This window comes from Spermophilus citellus (assembly GCF_964194105.1).
Source record: "Spermophilus citellus genome assembly, chromosome: 12".
NCBI classification, from domain to species: domain Eukaryota; kingdom Metazoa; phylum Chordata; class Mammalia; order Rodentia; family Sciuridae; genus Spermophilus; species Spermophilus citellus.
In genome coordinates this window covers 39644890-39663773 of record NC_138198.1, presented here as the reverse complement: position 1 = coordinate 39663773, position 18884 = coordinate 39644890, and the positions used below count along the sequence as shown (strand labels likewise).

The 18884-nt window shown below is 61.2% G+C and overlaps 1 protein-coding gene across 1 annotated transcript in view; it reads right to left on the bottom strand.

The window, feature by feature from the left end:
- LOC308631613 (phosphatidylinositol 3,4,5-trisphosphate-dependent Rac exchanger 1 protein-like) overlaps positions 1-18884 on the bottom strand; it is a gene marked incomplete at its 5' end in the record, with an annotated part of 82913 nt that overhangs the window by 4394 nt on the left and 59635 nt on the right. Inside the window, 18 exons of the mRNA XM_081262997.1 lie at positions 788-902; positions 992-1135; positions 2676-2775; positions 4079-4299; positions 5184-5225; positions 5445-5573; positions 7374-7464; positions 7548-7651; positions 8823-8911; positions 10225-10431; positions 12247-12520; positions 13142-13352; positions 13935-14096; positions 14290-14477; positions 14740-14851; positions 15274-15410; positions 17180-17265; positions 18683-18831. Of these exons, the coding sequence (XP_081119123.1) occupies positions 788-902; positions 992-1135; positions 2676-2775; positions 4079-4299; positions 5184-5225; positions 5445-5573; positions 7374-7464; positions 7548-7651; positions 8823-8911; positions 10225-10431; positions 12247-12520; positions 13142-13352; positions 13935-14096; positions 14290-14477; positions 14740-14851; positions 15274-15410; positions 17180-17265; positions 18683-18831 (2561 nt within the window). The remainder of the gene's footprint in view (positions 1-787; positions 903-991; positions 1136-2675; positions 2776-4078; positions 4300-5183; positions 5226-5444; positions 5574-7373; positions 7465-7547; positions 7652-8822; positions 8912-10224; positions 10432-12246; positions 12521-13141; positions 13353-13934; positions 14097-14289; positions 14478-14739; positions 14852-15273; positions 15411-17179; positions 17266-18682; positions 18832-18884) is intronic.

Here is an 18884-nt window from a genome sequence, read left to right as displayed (position 1 = left end):
CCCCGCCCTCCCTGCTGCCGCCCAGACCTGCTCCTCCTCCCTGAGCCCGTCCCCGCCTGGCCCTGGGCGCCACTCACTGGGCCACAGAGGTTCCTCTCAAGGGCCAACCCACAGGCACCTAAGCCTTGGGAACCAGGCGGTCTCCACTGGGCCGTGGAAGGGAGTAGAAGCCACAGGTGAAAGACGCGCTTGTGGAGCAGGTGGACGACAGCAAGTGGCCAACCAGGCCCCAGGGGAGGAGGCCCTGACACTGGACCTGCCATCTCCTAATTCTCAGAAACCCTTTGTCACCAAGGCAGGAATCGGAGGGCCACGGTTGAGGCTGCTAAGGACGTGGGAGCTGCTCCCCTGGACACGTGCTTGCTCCCAGCAAAATCTGTTCCCTCCACTTCTCCCTGCAGGTGTGACCAGGACAGAGGCCCAGGGGCCACGCCCCTCTCAAGGCCCTTGAATCTCAGCACCCATCTCAGCTCCGGTCCCCACGCAGAGTGGACAGGCAACTCTGCTCAGCAGAAAGGACCTGCTTTGAAGCCAGACTGTTGGCTGTGTGACCTTGGGCACACTGTGTATGCCCCTGGGTCCCAGTTTCCTCATCTGGAAAATGAGTTAGCATGAACTACTGTGCGCACCGCCATTGGACTCTCATGCAAAGGCCCCACACAGAGCAGGTGCCCCAGAAAGGGGCGTCTGGCCCACTCCTCCCGCAGAGGGTCTGCCCGGCACTGCTGTGTCCACGCCCTGTGGCAGCTCTCTGAACCCTGGCCCCAGCACAGCCCCAGGCACACACCTGAGCTTGCGGTAGTACTGCTGGACCTTCTCCAGGGACTGGGCATTGACTTCCTGCTGCAGGTCCTCTGCTGCCTGGCTGCCCGCAGGAGACGGCCCCTCCACGTTCTCCAGAGCTGAAGGGAGAGGAGGGAGGGAGGGGCTGGGTCCCCAGTGCTTGGTGGCCTTGGCTCGGCCCCTGCGGTCCCCCATAGCCGCAGCTCACCTTTCGTGAAAAGCACGGTGTGCAGGCGGAGGCTGGCCCCGCTCTCCAGGCGGGAGGGCAGCTTGGAGAAGTGGTAGCTGTCGAGGTAGAAGACCACCCTCAGGGCCTGCCGGCCGCCCTCGATGTGGTAAGAGACGTTGGTGTCTGCGGAGGACAAGGCCAGACAGGCTCACCGCAGGGCCCCGCCCCCTGCTACAGGAGCTTCACATCTCCCTTCCCCAGGTGCCAGAGTGACATCCCAGTGCCTCCCTGTCGGCCCACTCCAGGGGGATAACCCCAGACCCCCTTCTTCCCAGCCTCAGGTGGCACCCTGGGACTTCCATGTCCACTCACGCCAGAGTCGCATCCTGTGACCCCCGTTCCCCAGCCTAGAGAGCGCCTCAGACTCCCAACCCGCAGGGCGCTTCAGAGAGCCCCACCCCGCGGAGCCGCCTGTGACCTGCCTCTTGGACACCCTCGACAGCTGCTGGTTGCCACTGCTTTATTCTTGGCCCCGACACTGACTGCCCGGCAGGGGAACCAGCCGGGTGTCTTCAGAGCCCTAGGGTGCTCCTGTCACCCTTTGCTGGTCACTCAGGGCCCCACCTGGCAAAAGCTGCCCTCCAACAGGACCTGCATCTCATTCACCCCCATGAGGAAGAGCTGCGGGCAGGGGGGCAGAGTGCGGCCCTGGGGACCCCGGCTGCGCCTGCAGGTGTCACTGGTGGACCAGGGCTTCTCCCGGACCCCAGCTCGGCCCACGACAGGCAGCACCACAGCCAACTCAAACTGGCCCCTGGGCAGCAGTCTGCGTCCTCAGCAGGGACGGTACTGCCCCAAGGAGGTCAGAGCTGGTCCCTGAAGGGGAGGATGGATGTCCCCGAGAGCCCAGACACGCAGCCCAGACACACAGCCATTTCAAGGGTGTGGCACTTGGGAAAAAGCCGTCTCAGGGGGCTTTTTATGAAGTGAAGTGAAAGGGCCCATGAGCTCTGGAGTCCTGGGGAGAGCACGTGGCACATGGGCGCCCTGTTCCACCCCTGAGTTCCCGAGGTGGAGGTCTGGGCGGGGTCCCCAGGGCCCAGCAGAGCCGCGCAGGAAGCACCCACAGGGTTCTCGGCCTCAGCAGGAGGTCACCTGCGCTCCTCCGGGACCCCTACCCAGGCCCCAACTGACCCACAGCAGCCAGCGACTGGGATCGGCATCTCTGATGTCCCCAGGTGACCCAGGGTGAGACCACCATGGGGAGGGCAGAAGCTGTGGTCATGCTGCCCAGCACCGTGGCCCAGAGCCTGTCTCTGGCTGGCAAGTACCGAGTGCTCCCTGCTGCAGACATGTCTGGGGTGGGTGGTGCGAGTGGGTGGGCAGGTGGGCAGGGCAGAGGGAGGAAGACAGGACCAAGGAACCTCAGGTAATCACGGCCTTAGTCCCTAAGAATCTTAATTCTTCCCCACAAAGAGGGGCGATCTGAATGGGATCTGAGGGTGGGATCTGAATGAGAATCGCTCGTGGGTCTTTCACGGGTGGTGGGGCAGCTGGCTGATGTGGAAGAACCCCTTTTCCACGTGTGCTGCAATTCAGCTCTCAGACTCCAGCTGGGCAGTGAGGCTCGGGCAGCTGGCCTGCTCGCACGGGAGGCCAGGTGGCCCCACACGCTCCTGCCGCCTCAGCGTCCTGACACCCACAGTGGTGGGGAGTCACTCACTGGCCACGTAGTTCTCATCCAGCTGCTTGAAGGAGAAGCTGACGTTGTCCAGCTCCGACAGGGTCACCCAGATGTCCTCCAGCATGGTGCGTTCCTCCTTCTGCAAGAAGACACATGAGGGACCTCGGGTGCCACCCACCCCAAGCTTTCCCTGGACAAGCTGGGGTCCGAATCTAGGCCACGTGCTACACAGCAGGCTCCTCCCACCGGTCCTGCGTGTGCTCTGCCTACAGCTTGTCCTGCTCCCCCAGGGTCAGAACCCATCTGGCTCTGACTTGCTGAGTGGCCCTTCCCTGCACCAACGGTCATGAACAACCATTCCAAAGCTAACCCACCACCTCCTGCCCCTCCAGCAGGCCCAACCCACCCGATTCTCTCTCCCCTTGCCCCATACACAGCCATGACCAAGCCCTGGGACCCACCATCAAAACACGCTCCAGAGCCCCCCAACTTCCCAGCCACCACTCCAGGGGGGTCCACGTCCCAGGAGGACCCCACAGTTCCCCCTTACCCTCCCCCAAACAACCCCCCTCTCCCCGTGCTGTTACCTTTGTCTAACTTGAACCCACATCCTGTCTCTCACCTGCCTCCAACCCGCGAGCCTCCTGCCCAGAGCGAGGCCCAGCCCTGCAGACCCAGCCCACGCACCTCACCTCCCACTGCCTCCCTGCTCCTGGGGCCACAGCTGCTCCCTCTGCCCCAGGCTGTTCCTGTCTACTGGCTCAAAGTCACCGCTTCAACACGGCCAGCTCTGACCACAGATCCCCAAGAACGCCATGGCCTCCACTCCCTGCCTCTCCCCCCAGCCTTCCGTTGTGTCTTCTCATCTGCCTCCCCGGCTGGAAGGTGAGCTGTGGACCCCAGCAGTCTGGTGCCTCGCGACGTCAGAGACCAAACGGACAGGGACTAGCATGTGGCTCCAAGACATGAGGGCTGGTGCCCAGGCTGCCTTTCTGAGTCCGGTGAGAGCAGACTTCTGCCCAGCAGAGGGCGCTCCGAGGCCACACTTCCCACCAGCCAGCAGCTGGGCCTTGGCCACCAGAGCCACCCAGCACTGCAGGTATTTGTCCTGGGACTGTTGTAGGACACTGAGGAGCATCTCTGGCCTCCACACACCAAGTGCCAGAGACACTACTCCTGGATATTTCAACTGCTATAACTAAAAATGTCTCCAGATGTTGCCAGTGTCCCCTGGGGCAAAACCGCCTAGCTTGAGCACCATGGTCTACGCCATGTCTTTTACCTATGTGTGTCTCCCTCCCACCAGGATGTAAGGCCCCAGTTCCTAACAGCAGTACATGGTAGGTGCTCAATAAACACCTGCTGTGTGAACAGCGGGGCCCTGGGAGCCAACTGCAGGGGACACAGGCTGGGGGGCCTCCCGTCCTCCTCTGCCCACTCACCACTGTGGCTGGCGCCAGCAGGGACTGACAGTGCAGCAGGACCCCGGTGGCGGCCACCTGCTCCAGCCACTTGCGGCTGGCGTCCCGGCTGCTCTCCTCGTACTCGCCGTTGTTGTTGTAGCGGTAGCTGAGGGCCGCCAGCAGCTGCTCGGAGAAGGTGCCCACGGCGGCCACCAGGGCCTGGCAGAAGATGGCGTCCCTGCGCAGCTGCAGCTCGGTGTCTGTGATGGACAGACAGGCCTCTGGGCAGGTGCTGGCAGCAGGCTGCACCACCCCTGGCCCCGAGCCCCCCACAGACCCTGCATGGGGCGAACTGGCCAAAAGTTTTCTTGGGGCCAAAAGCCAGGTCCACAGAACTCCCCACTCCGTGAGCAAGCCACCTCACCCAAAAGCTGCTGCTCCCCCGACCAAGCAGGTGGGCCTGTGGGTTCCTGGCCACTATCCAGGCCCGTCCCTGGCCATCTCTCTGGGATGCAGTACTTCTCAGCCTGGCCGGCTGTGTGCCAGTGGTGCGGCTGTGCCACCAAGCTCCACCGGCGCTTTTGAGAACCGGGTTCTCCTGCTGCCCCGCCCCTCCACCACCCCACCCCACCTGAGGCAAAGAGGCTGCAGGTCTCAGCTGCTGAGAGGAATTACCCTCAACATCTGGCCAGCTGCGTGCAGCTGCCTGTTTTGACATGGATCCTCCCTTGACTACAAATTTCTGAGAAGAAGGGAGGGACAAAGGTGGACAAACATGGCCCACCCCACCTGCAGCTCTGGCCTCCACCGTCTGCTGGGTCTGGAGCCTACTGACAAGCAGCCTCCCTCGCCCTCCGCCCTCTATCCTGTGTCCTCGTCATAATCACCCAGGAAGCAGGTGGCCCAAGACAGGGCTCCCAGCTCCAGGGACTGAGACTTGTCCCTTGGACACAAGGTGCAAGTCTTAGAGGGGCAGGAGGCCAAAGGGTCGCCTTCCCCAGTGCAGATCCTGATGGGCCAAGAAAAAATCACCCTGGCCACAGAAGAGGCCCCCCAGGCTGTCCTCATGGACGCCTACAGCCAGGCAGGCCTCGCCGCGTACCCCTGGGCCCATGAACTCACGGCTGCCCCGCAAAGCCCTCACCTGTGCACTTCAGCAAGGCCAGGAGCAGCTGGTTCTTCCCATCTGAAGGGGGAGGGAGAGGAGGAGGCGGCTAAGGGGGGCTGGCAGGCGACAGGAGAGCCGGCCCGGGGAGGCCACTCAGCTGACAGCGTGCAGCCACTCTTCTCCCCTTCCCTGAGCACACAGGGGAAGGGGCACAGAGGTGGGCCCCAACAGGACCCTGCTGCTCTCCAGACCCAGCCAAAGGCCACAGGCCCCCCATGACCCTCCCTGCCCGCAGACCTTCCATGTATCTCTGGATGTTGTCCACCAGGGTCTTGATGGAGCTGGGCAGGTTCCAGGGGTCCTCCTGGATGCTGATCTGGATCAAGCTCCGGCCACGGACCATACACTCTTCTTTCTGTTTGAACTCTGGGGCAGGAAAGCAGCATGAGGGCCGGGAAGGGACGGAGGTGGCTTTGGAGAACAGTGGCACAAAAGCCCATGCCCTGTCACCAGATTCCAAAGTTTATAACCTAGATCCGGGGAGCAACAGGCTCTAGGATGTAATCCAGGCCTTGGAGGACAAATGCATGGTCAGTGTGCTTCCACTTCACATGCCACTCCCATCGCAGACACCACGGATCCATCTCAGCACCCTTCCTGCCAGTCGGGGGCCAGGATCCACAGCCACAGACAATCCAGTGGAGACAGCACCAATCAATCACAGCACTCTTTGCTCCCAGATCTGGACCCGGTAGCCACAGAAGCCTTCTTCTCAGGCACAGGTCTTCATGCCACAACCAACTAAGCAGGCACATGAGTTGTGACCTCGTTCTAACCCTTCCCTAAACAGAGGGGGAAGCCCAGGCAAGTCACTTGCCTAAAGTCACACTGGGTAGTGGGAGAACTGGGACCTGAATGTGGCCCTAATAAGCCAAAGGCCAGGCAGACGCAGGCCCCTGTTCCCTTGGCCTCTTCCTGGGTCTCTGAGGTCTTTGTGGCTTGGGGCCCTCTCTGCTGTTTCTCCTTGAGGTTCACCCCTGGACAGGGGATTGACACAGCGGGAGGGACAGCTGAGCAGACCCGATGCTCCCCTGGAGGCAGAGGCTGTCCACATCCCCGTCTCCTGCACACAGCTGGGAGCCCGCGAGGTCAGCAGTGTCCCATCGGGCTCAGGGTCACCAGCACCCAGCACAAGGCCTGGCACAAGCTGGCTCTAGGGAACTATTTACCTGCTGCATAGCTGCACAGATGGACTGGCAGCTGGGGACGGACAGATGGTGGGGGGGTTAGTGGGATGAAAGGCAGGAGGACATAAGAAATGCCAATTCTTTTCATCTCAATCATTGCAGAGGAAAGCCTCGGTTTGGTGCTGGTGAGGCCTTAACTCTTCTTTCACACAGCCCTCTCCTGAAGAGCAGCAGAGGCCCCGGGCAGGGAGCAGTGCCCACCTGACGGCAGTGGGATGACACTGTGGCTTTCCCATTAAGTTGATCACTGTGGCTTATCATCAATATATGGCCTACTACACTGGCTCTTCCTATGGGGGCATTTTAATAAGATCCTTTTAAAATTCAATCTCCAAAAGGAAGATACCTTTTCAAAACCTATTTGTTCATTCACTTAGGTACTGGGGAATTGAACCACCAGCCCTTTACCACTGAGCTACATCCCCAGTCCTTTTTTTTTTCTTTGAGACAGGGTTTTGCTAAATTACCAAGGCTGATCTCAAGCTTGAGGTCCTCCTGCCTCAGCCTCCTGAGTCACTAGGACCACAGGCCTGCACCACCATACTCTGCAGGAGATGCCATTAACAAAACAAAAGTCACATCAATAATAAACTCCGCAGCAAAGTCACAAGGCTGGAAAGTGTGATGAGGGGAGCAGATCTCCGTGGGTATGACAGACAGGAAGTGCACTCCAGGCTGTCCCTCGTGTCACAAATGGGCAGGCCCAGGGGACCCAGGGACCAACCCCAGGACACCAATTGTCCCTGTAGAGAGCCAGGTCAGGCTTTGCAGCTCCTACAGCTTCTACCACACAGACCTTGTTGTTTGGCTTTTACGAAACTTTAAAATATAAGGATGACAGTGGAGACAGATTCTGAGCGAAAGCAGGCTGTGGGCTGATGTGGCCCTCAGGCAGGAGTCTGCCAGCCAGGACCAGCCAGAGCCATGCAGCAGGGGTGTGTGCCCAGCATCCAGCCTGCTCCCACCGGGCACCCCTCACCTTGGAGACTGTGCTCCATGGGGAAATGCCTGGTCTCCTCGAAGGCCCTGCCCATCACCGGCCCCTTGAGCAGCGTGTTGATGGCGTCCACCTGGAGACAAGAAGCCCCCAGTGAGCGTGGCGGTCAGGGGGCTTCGAGGACCCAGGGCCACACCAGGCTGGGACGAGGCCGACCTGGTTGAAGAGGTGCTCCAGGCAGCCATGGAGCTTGTCCTGCTTGTCCGATGGGATGCGCATGTCACAGGGCAGCTCGTCCCCCGGCAGAAGACAGAGCGTGGCTGTCAGTCATTGCTGCCCCACCCCGCTCCTCCCCAACCTCTTCTCAAGGAGGCCACACGGCTATAGAGCCCTAGACCCACAGGGGACATGTAGCCTGCCAGACTCAGGCCCCAGCTGAGTCACTGGGCAAATCCCTGGACCTCTCTGAGCTTCTGTTTCTTCATCTAAAAAATGGGCAAGAAGCACAAACACCCCCCAGATGGCAAGCTGTTGTCATTCCCACTCCACAAATGAGGGCACTGAGGACAAAGACCTGGATCCCAGCCCCACAGAGTCACAGCCCCTGTTCCAGTGAAATCAGCTCCACTGAACCCCTCTGGGGACATATTTCAATGGCCTGATCTTCTATCATGAGACATTAGAGCCCAGCCACACAGTCCGCCTGCCTGGGCCTTCTTTTCTTCTGCCACATGATGGGGGCAAGTTTTTATGCAGAGACGTCCTCTGGCAGGACACAGCAGTAACGGGGTGCAGGGGGGCGGCCTGGGCAGCAGGAGGCCGTGGCTGAGGGTGGGAGGGATCCGCCACCTCAGCCTGTCTCTTGTCTTTCCAATAATGGCCCATGTGGACGTGTGACCTATTTATGCACAAAGTGTACTTTCTAAGTCTGAGAGAATGAGACTGAAATTAACACACAGCAACGTCAGGCTTCAGGAAGCGCTGCAGACACAGCACGACCTCCTCTGATCATCCACCTGTCCGTCCAGCCGCCCGCCAGCCACCGCATGTCCCTCTGCATACATGTGCCCTTGCCGACGGCATCCAAGTACCATCGGTGGGTACACTTGGGAGCACGACGGGTTTGGATTCGAGTTCACTGGCTTCTTTAAACCTTCCTGTGCTATCTGGACTTTGGGTTGGTGCATGGTCATCCCTATGGGCCCCCTTGGTTCCAGGGATCTGTGGGACCTCGGAGCACCCACCACCCACACATCCCATGCAACCATAGGCCATGGTGCACGACCGCACCGAGGTCTCTATCTGCTCTGTGTGGCGATCTTAGCTTTGCTAAGTTCCAGCACCTGGTGCGTGAGAGGTGCTTGACTAAGTACCTGCCAAACCAGCAGACAGAAGGAGGCTCCATGCGATTCAAAGCAACGAACTCCAAACAACGGAACAGAGCAGGAGGACACCCGCTAACCAACCGGCCCCGCTGGGCGGCCCACTCACCGGACCCCATCTCGTCGCTGCCCAGGTACGAGCTGTTGCTTCTCACGCTGGTGTAGGACAGGACCGAGTCCCGGTTGCTGTTGCACTCGCTGCGTTGGGGCGAGACGGCCGAGTCACCCTCGCTCGCACCCCTGGCCCCGCACCCAGACCCGCTCCAGAGCACGGTCAAGCCCCAGCCCAGGGGACAACCAGCCCGGGGTCTTTCAGGTCCGCCGGGGGGAAGCGCTTCATGGCCCAGCACAGAAACAGAGCGGAGAGTTGCTTCCACTCAGCTGTCACCACTGTCCAAGGTCCCCAGTGCTCCCGAGTGCCTGGCTCTTCTTAGGGACAACCCTGACTCTGGGCACAACCCACCACTCACCTGACCAAAAGGAACTCAAGGAATCAGGAGCAACTGTTCCAAAATTCCACCCCACGCTCTTTGACAATTCAATGAAAAACCAGAGGAACAGGAACTTCAGAAGGAAAACCCAGAGACGCGAGGGACCTTGGCCTCGGAGCTCCGAGGACAGGCACACACGCAGCGAGAACGACCCGGTTACAGACTCCAGGAAACTGGGCACAAGGACTAGGCAGGTCCCGTGGGGACAAGAGGAGCATTCGCTGGCCGCATCCCTGCAGCCCTGGGCTTTGCCCACCAGAGGGGTCTGGCTGCCTAGGACTCCTTCTGGCTGCAGCTGAAGGTGACAAGGCCCTTCTCAGGGGGTCCGGGGCTCATTAGGCTGAGATAAGGAATTACCAGCAGCCAGGCAGAGTTAGCACAGGGAACTGAGTTCTAATCTACTTAACCGCTAATTAAGGCCTCACTGATGTCGTTACAATTAATCTAACCAGTGGCAAGACAGCTCACGGCCCCTCAGAAGAAAAAGAAACAGACTTATTCCTCAGATCAAGTAAAAATAAATAGCGTTTATTTTTGTAGTGCTGGGGACTGAACCTCGGGGTGCTCTACCATTAAGGTGCACCCCCAGCTCTACCTACCTACCTACCTACCTATCATCTACTTATTTTGAGACAGAGCCTCACTAAGCTGGCCAGGATGGCCTTGAACTTGGGATCCTCCTGCTTCGGCCTCCCTAGCTCTGGCATTACAGGCGTGCATCCCTATGCCTGGCAGAAACCACAGGTCTTAAACCAAGTTTGAAGCACACCGTGTGGGCAGATCAGCCCTCTCCTCTGCACTGGGACACGTATGGCTGAAAGGGTGGCGTCTACCAGGCCAGATGGAAGCGCCAGCCTGGGCGGGGACCTGGGTGGGCTCTCTGGGATGCACCTTGGGCAGGTCTCAGGGCCAGACCACCGCATTCCACAAAACGTCCATGGTCCCAACTTCCATATGGTCAGAGGCTCACTGTCTTGCTGGCCGTCCCACCAAGCCCCGGGCCACCCATACCATGCCCACCTATAGGAGTCACGGTAGCTCATGATATCGTGGCCCGAGTCCTCCTGGTCTTCCTCGGAAACTTTGAAGCACACTTTCTTGATGCTCCCATGGTCGGTCCTGTCCATCTCGCTCTCCTCGCTGACCAGTGAGGAGGAGGAGGCCTCCTCAGCCAGGGGCGGGTCACAGGCCCCGCCAGGGGTGGGCTCCGTGATGGTGGACAGCAGCCTGCAGGGCAAGGGCTCCAGGTAAAGGCCCAGGCCCCAGCTTCACCAGCTGTGACCTTTGATCCTGCACAGGTAGCTGTCCAGGGTTTTGTGTCACCCCTTGGAAAGGCAACCACAACTGCGCAGCCGCCCGCAGCCCTGCCGGGGTGAGAGCGCAGGTTCACGCCTTCTGGCGGCTCCTGGCCTGGCTCTGCGCACGGGCTGGGGCTCTGCACATGGCCCAGAGGGCATGGCTTCCAGACGGCAGGCCGCAGGGCCTCGGACACCCCTGGGCTCTGCCACCACGGACAAGAGCACCCGGGACAGATGGCAGGTAAACACGCGCACAAGGAAAAGTCATTCAAAAGGCAGTTCCTGCCCAGGCTGCAGCCCCTTCAAACCCTAACGCCACCACCTCCTGTCTGAGAGGCCCGAGGCAAACTGTTCATGAGACTCGACCTGCGCAGCAGGATGGTGTCACAGGCGTCTCAAGGCTGGGAGGTGGGACTGACACGCCACATGTTAGACACAGTGCTGGGCCTCACAGGCGACCCACAAGCCCAGGCTAGCCACCATCCCGCCTCTCAGGAGATCAGGGTCACAACTGGCCCCGCTCTGCAGGTGAGGAAACCGAGGGTCAGAGAGGCAGCCTGAGGTCACACGGCCAACAGGCCAGGAGTAAAGCCCAGGCCTCGGGCTCCTGAGCCTACAGCCGCGGCCTCCACAGAGAAGTCCCCACCCATGAGGCAGAGAGCGCGACAGGACCTCAGGAGCCTGCAGCAGGGGCGCAGCACGAGGGGGTCCACCTGTCCCTGCAGCCCCCCCTCCCAGCCCTGAGGATTAAGAGAGCCTCGAGAGCAAGTCACCCTGTCCATCCCCGTTGTGACTCTAGCACAGGGCTCTTCAGCCTCCGATCTCCCCCAGGGGCAATGTGCCTTGCAGGGGATACTGGACGCCGTCTTGAGATGGTCTGGGTTGTCACCACAGGGGCAAGGGGTGCTAGGGCCTCTGGGGGATAGAGGTTGGTGACGCTGCCACCCACCCACAGTGCCCAGGGCGGCCCACAACACAGAATGACCCACCCAAAATGCCAACAGGCTCCAGGAAGACGCCCTGTCTTAAGGTGACCATGTGCCTCTCACTCTGCAGAACGGAATCAGCAGTTCCTTAGACCCCTTAGTACCTGGTCCCTGCTCAAGTGTTCCTGACACTCTCAAAATCGTCCCCTCCAGGCAGGTGATGTACTACTTCATCTCCTAGAGGGCGACATCCAGGAGGGCCCCAGCCCCATCCAGAGGCTGCTTCTGGTGGCTGGTCTCCAGGGTCCTAATGGCTACGTCCTGTCTCCTCCCCCACATGTTTGCTGAAGAAAGGGGTCACTGTCATGCAGAATGGCCCACCTCTGGCCTGCCCATCCCAGAGGTGCCATCAACCCTGCTCTGCCCCACCCTGCTGCCCTGCAGACACTCAGTGCCCACCCTTGGCACAGGGGGTGCTGCATGTGCCCTGCTGTGTCACAGCAAGGGGGACCTCAGGTCCAGCTCTCTATCTTCCTGGGATGTTAAAAGAACAAAGATCCCAAGGCTTTCACCAAGTGCCTCGGCCTCCCTGAGGAGGCTGCAGCACTCACTGCTCTGCTGGAAGGGTACTATGGCCCCCAGGGGCATCTGGCAATGTCTGTAGACACTCTGGGTTGTCACCTTGGGGGTAGGAGTGCCCCTAGCATTTGATGAGCGCAGGCCATTGTGTATAGGACCGCTCGCCTCAACAAGTTCACTCCCCTGCTGTGGAGTGAGGCCAAGGGCCCTGCCGCCCCGCGGGCCCTGCCTCGGCTCACCTGTTGATCTGGGTGACGTACTGCTTCATCTCCTTGAGGGCCACATCCAGCTTGGTGAAGAGCTGCAGGTAGGCGTCCTGCACCTCACGGTCCTCCTGCTTCAGCAGGAAGCTCAGGCCCCGGTCCTCCTGGCCCAGGGCCCTGCTGGGGGGCCCGAGGCTGTCGTTGAGAGCCTGGCCGTTGGGGTCCCTGTCCACAGCAGGCAGGCACTTCCAGGACGGGGCAGCCATGGTGGTGATGCAGTGCTGGGTGTAGGACATGGGGTTCAGATGGCCTGCGGGGGAGGAGGGCAGGCGGGAAGTCAGCGAAAGCAGACCCACTCCCAGAACTCCGGGAGAGGGAACTTCCCTGCCAGAACTTTCTTTTTCTTTTCCTTCTTTTGGCGGTACCAGGGATGGAACTGAGTGCCTCGTGCAGGCCAGGCAAATGCTCTACCACTGAGTTCTACCTCAGCCTTTTTAATTTTTTTTTTTTTTTAAATTTCGGGACAGGGTCTCACTAAGTTCCAATGCTGTACTCAAACTCTGTGATCCTTTGCCTCAGTTTCAGGTGCACACCACAGCGTCCGACTGCCCTTTTCAGAATCTTGATCCACTAAGTTACCTCAAGAAGACAGTTTCAGTTTGATGCTAATACACCTTTAACCACGGTTGGCTTTTCCTGTCTGGAAATGCAGACATGGTGGCTGGCATACCAGCAGCCATACTCCACCATGAGGCACCCTGAAAGTTAGAGACCCCTTCTAGAGATGGTGATGCAGAAAGATAGAAGGGCCTGGACTCCTAATGACCACGGAGCCACCATTCTAGCCTGGACTGTTGGCCCCCAGACACGGTTCTGTTGAGGTACCAGAGTGTGAGTCTAAGCACCGCCTCTAACAGAGACGAGCAGGTACCTTGCTCAGGGTCAAGGCCGATGAGGGAGGGCTTGTGTCCGAAGCGAATGCTGAAGGACCTGCCCACCGAGGGGGTGGTCTTGGGGTAGGACACCTCCATGAGGTTGACGTGGCAGTTGGTGGGGCAGAAGTCCAGGCCGCACAGGGGGTGGGGCTCTAGGGCTGCCTGCTTGAAGGCGGGGCTGACCCGGCTCCTCAGCTGAGCTGCAAACTGAGAACAGAGGGGGCACGGACCGTGAGTGGGGACCGGGGATTCTGGGCCACCCCTAGGAAGCAGGGCCTCCGAATGGGAAGCACTGCCCCCACACTGTCCCTCCTGGGCCAGGCAGAGGCCGGGGCGTGGGGGCCTCAGGACTTAGTTGCACCCACTTCTCCACGTCAGCTGCTGCACCTGAGCTGGCCTCAAGGAACCGTCTCTCCTGGCTCAGTTCTGAGGTTCAGGCAGGGCTACCTTCCCCCCAACAGGGACTAGGACAGGGCCAGCAAGAGCTCCCTCTGATAGCGCTAAGGCCAGAGCTATGAGGGCCACCACCTCACGGCCCGAGTGTGAAGCCACGTGGGGAACAAAACCGAGGGACGGAGAGTGGCCGTACTCCTGCAATAGTGTCATATCCGATTGAGAGCCTGGATACAACCATGCCTGAAGTTCACCTATGTACTCTTCAGTGACAGAAACCCATAAAATTTCCTGTTTAAGCAAAGTTGGACTGGAGTTTGACACTGACAAAAAAAATACCCCAGGTGAGGTCCCATGCCTGGCAGCCGGCGGTGGAGACCTCTGGGGCGCAGCTACCTTCTGGTAGCAGGCGATCCTCCGGCCGATGCTCTCCAGCTTGGTGTCACAGATGTTGCGGAACTCGAAGTGGGGCATGGTCACGATGGCGCTGCTCCTGGCCATGAGCCGTCCGCAGTTCTGCACAAAGGCGCTGTCCTCTGCAGCGAAGGCCTCCAGGACCTGCAGAAGCAGCAGTGGCCGCTGAGCACCCACTGAGCCGGGAGGGTCCAGGCTCTACCAGCACCCCAGGTCAGGTCCGCGGCGGCCATGCTGCAGACTCAGGCTAAGGGACAAGTCGCCTCCTCGGCCCATGGCCGCCAGGTGCAGGGACAGGGACTGGACCTCGGGCTCCAGAAGGGCCCCTGCCCAGCACCTTGGCGGCGAGGCCGAAGCAGCCGCGGGGCTCCACGATCCTCTCCAGCACGTGGCACTTGATGCCGGCCGTGCTCACGTACTCGTACACCACGCCGTGCTCCAGGCTCACGTTGTCCACCGTCAGGCTGACCACCGGCCTGTCCTCGCGCAGACTCAGCTGTGGGCCCAGGGACAGCAGGGGCCAGGCTGGAAGCCAGGGGGCAGGCGACACTGAGGAGGGCACCGCGCCACGCAGCCAAGCCCTGGCACCGGCATGCAACGGGAGCCTCAACTCGAGGGCGGCCGGAGCCCGTTCCACGGCGCTGGCTGCCTCTGCTGCCTGCTGCCGTCCACCCCGCCCTGGAAGAGCCTGCCCACCTGCCCCCCACACCCAGTCCCACAGGTGGGCAGGACACTGGCACAGAACAGGACTCCGCCCTGTCCCTGTCGCGACCCTGCCTCCCCCTACCAGAGTCTGGCTGGTCGTCCTCCAGGGCCCCCAGGTCCTCTCTGGGGCTCTCCTGGCTGGCTCGCGCCTCCTGGGCGTCCTCATGGGTGTGGTAGATCCAGTGGTAGAGGCCCTGGGAGGAGCCGCTGTGAGAGGGACGGCCAGGGAGGAGGGGACGGGGCCAAGGGGCCACCGGCTCAGCTCTGGGCCAGTTAGGGACACTACCCTAAAGGAGCTTCCAGATGTCCCTGGAGCTCCCAAGGCCCCCGGGAACGCCCTGCCCTCAGCCTGGATGGAGCCCGCCCCACCACTGCCAGGGGAGGGAGCCTTGAAAAGTGCCAGCACCCGAGTCCCCAGGCCAAGTCACAGTCTGGCCGTGGACACCCAGACAGACAGCAGAGGGGGTGGACGATGCCACCCTGCCTAGAGCCCCTGTCTGTATCCCAGAGCTGGGGACCCAGGTGGGGGGTGGGGCCAGTCCTCTGGTGCCCTGGGCAGAGCCCCCTGTGCTGCCCGCACGTCTCCCCAGGGGGGGCACCAGCCCCGGCCGCTCACCAGCGCCTCCTCTCCACGACTCCGGAACGCCTGGAAGTGCTCCAGGACCTCTTGGGCACCCTCGCTGGCCACGTTGTTGCCATTGACCTTCAGGACACACTGGCCGGCACACAGTCCAGCAGCCATGGCCTCGGAGCCTGGGGGAGGAGCGCTTGAGGCAGGGCCAGGGCGGCGGGGTGCAGCAGGCAAGGCAGGCCACCGGAGGCACCTGGCCACACCTCCCCCTGGAGCCAGCAGTGGCCCCCGAGTGCACAGAGTGGGACCTGGCACCCCACTTCACAGAAGAGACAGACTCAGAGGGGACAGCTAGCCAAGGCCACACACAGAGGAGCCGGGTCTGAATCCAGGCTCAGGTCACTCGAGAGCTTCGTCTCCCTCATTGCCCTGCACAACCCGTGGTCCTGCACCAGGGTCAGCCCGTGTGGCCAGGGGAGCAGAGGCTCAGGAGGATCGGCAGCCTCGAGGCCACCTGGCCAGAAGCCGGGCCTCGAGCTGGCGCTACCAGTTGCCAGGTGCACCTTCCTCCCGCATCCCCTGGGGCCTTGGGGACAATGTGACTTGCAGACAAAGACTGAGATTCTGCCTGTGTGGGCAGGTGACAAGGGCACACCCTGCTGTCCACGGAACCATCATTCAGGACTCCTCCACCTGCTGGGCTCAGGGTCCTCACTGCTAAGAGGGGACAAGGATCAAGCCACTCACAAGGTTCCTGAGAGACCAGGGAATTGGCACAGGAGGCATCCAGCACCGAGCCCGGCTCTGGGCAAGGGCTCGGGAACATGGCAGCCTTGCTGGGCTTGGCTGGTTCACCCACTGCTACGGTGTAGACCTGGAATGTCCCCAAAGGCCTGGACCCAGCTGGGTGCTTTCTCAGAGGTGGAGGAAACACGAAGAGCCGGGCCAAGGGGGTAGCCCCAGGACTGTTTTGAGACAAGGTCTCACCAAGTTGCTAGCCTTAAATTTGGGATCCTCCTGCCCCAGCCTCCTGAGTTGCTGGGATTATAGGCATGTGCCACCATGCCCAGCCAACCTTTCCTCCATGTAGGGTGACAGTCTTGAGTATTTTGTTATAGTAACGGAGAGCTGCTGGCACACTGATCACTACACGCTGTGGCTGCTCCAGGGCAGGGCTTCTCCCCTGCACTCCCTCCACCTGGGCCAGGGAGCTCGGCTCTGTAGGGCCACCCTGGGCACTACGGGGTGACAGCTGCATTCCGGTCTGCCCTAGAGGCTAATGGCACATCCTCCCCAGTTGTGACCACTGAAAACATCTCCAGTCCTGCCAGATGTCCTCTGGAGAAGGAGGCAAGTCACCCACAGTCACAGATCACTGCTTCAAAGATAAATCACAAGCTCACTCTAAAATGCTCTCCGTTTCTCGGGAGCCCTCTGTTCACTTTCTCAGTGAACAGATATTAGAGGTATAACTCTGACCTCAAAAGTGACCTTTAGAGTTTAGAAGGAAGCCCTGAGATACAATGCTGGGCCCAGTCCTGCAGACCTGCCCGTCTCCTCTCCAGGACAAGGCGCTGCAGAGAGCAGAGGCCTCCAGCTGGTGGCCCTGGGGCTGCGGCATGGCTCTGTGGGACCCTGACTTCTCCTGACATGCCCAGTCTGGCTCCAGGGCCAGTCCCTGCCCCGCAAGGCCAAGCCTGGAGAGCGCTGCCACTTCAGGGACGAACAGCGCCCGTCACCTTGCCGTGGTCCCCAGGGCTCCCTGGTGTCTCTCAGGCTGGTCCGCCCACGTGTGCTTAGTGTTCCCAAGTCTTAGCTTCAGGAAGGGAGAAAAATGCCAATGGCACCCGGGTCGGCAGAGCTGGGTGCACGGGTCCCCATGACTCTGAACTCCGGGGACACAGACAGCCCCAGCCCAGAGCTGCTGCTGGTCAGCCAGGCTCCTGCTCACCTCTCCCCATGGCGAAGACATAGGGCGGGGCCGCTCCTCGGATCTGGAAGCACAGGGCCTCTGGGTGGTCGGGGACTTTGATGGTCCTGCCGCAGGCACAGTGACAGGGAAAGGCCGTAGGAAAGCAGCATCCTTCCCCATAACCTGGGGCCACCTGGGGAGCCCCTGCCTCTAAGGCTTCTGGGAAACTCAGCCCAAAACAAGAGCAGCACCAGGCAGCCCAGTCCCACATGAGGGGACATGCCAGTTACCCAGAGTCCACGCCACCAATCCTCAGTGGCCAAGAGCCCCGAAGTTCCACAGGCCTGCCTGCACTGCCCCCACACCCAGGAGCCCTGGAGGCCAGGCCAGCACCCCCGTGGACATTGACTCAATTATCGTAGACGGCAGGGTGAGAAGTGGCCCAGCACACCTTGGTGTTGTCCCCCCAAAACACCCACCAGTCCCCTAGAGAGGGGTTGGAAAGCCCGAGTGTCAGACACGCTGGGGCCCGTTCTCGACCACAGCAGAGAGGGGCCACACCTGCTAGGGTGGGCAGCAGGCGTCCTTTGTCCTGGACACGCCCACCCAGGCTATGTCCCCAGGCCTGCCTTTGTCCCTCCTTTTCTGGCACGTCCCCTCGTGTGCCAGATAAAGCCATCCCCTAAGCCTGTTCCAAACCCCAGGTGCTTCCGGAAGTCAAGCAGACGGCTGGCTCCCCTTTGGCCAGCTCCGCCACCTGCACGGGCCAAACCGTGCTCAGATCTCCCTGAACGAGCTGGCCTTTTACTGAAACTGTCACATCAGAACGCCCCCCTCCCGGCAACAGAGCGCTGGCCTCAAATAAAAGAGAGGCGTAGACACCCAGCATGACTTTTCCATGGACGACTCTCCCCTGTACCTCATCTGTCCCGCCGCCCCTCCCTCTCCCCCTGTAGCCCCCGCACCCGTCGGAACCGCCAGCCGCTCTCCATAGGGCTCACCGTGGCGCAGGGCCCCACAGGCCTGGCCGCCCTGTCCCGCTGGCCTCCCCCACCCGTCCGCACCCCTCGGCCTCCCTGCTGGGCCTCACAGCTGCCAGAGACGGCCCCACCACAGGCCCAGGCACCGCTGCTTCCTCTGCCTGGAGCCCTGCTCCCCCAGAAGTCCCCATGAGGAGCCCTGGTGACCTCTCTGCCCACCTTATCACAGTCTAAGGCCAGCTCTGTGCGTCTCCATGGCTCACTCGCTGCCCCAGCTGGGGACGTATCTCACGCCCCGACCAGTGTACTTCTGTCCCCTGCTCTGTCCCCCACTTGACCAGGGGCCCATGAAGGGCAGGAGCTGCGTCCATGCTGACAGGGCCGCATGCCAGGCCCACGCCCCCCAGCCCAGCCGAGGCTACTGAAGAGCAGGGGCAGCGTGTCCCATGGTGGCTTCAGTGACGGCCACCCCCCAGGCCACAGAGCTCCCACCCCACCAGCCCCAGCACTGGTCCCTCCTCAGCATGCCATCAGGCTGGGCACCAGGCCCGGGGTCACTCACTCTTTGGCCTTGGTGGCCACCAGGAGGCGCAGGGGGCGGTGGGAGCAGAAGCACTGGTTGAGGAGGGACTCCACCTCTGAGAAGGGCCGCAGGAACACCAGGTCCTCGTTGATGGAGTAGATCCTCCTGCCCACCTGCAGGCCGGCCATCCTGGGGGCAGCAGAGGACAGGCGTGTGAGTGCAAACACTGCCATCCACAGTG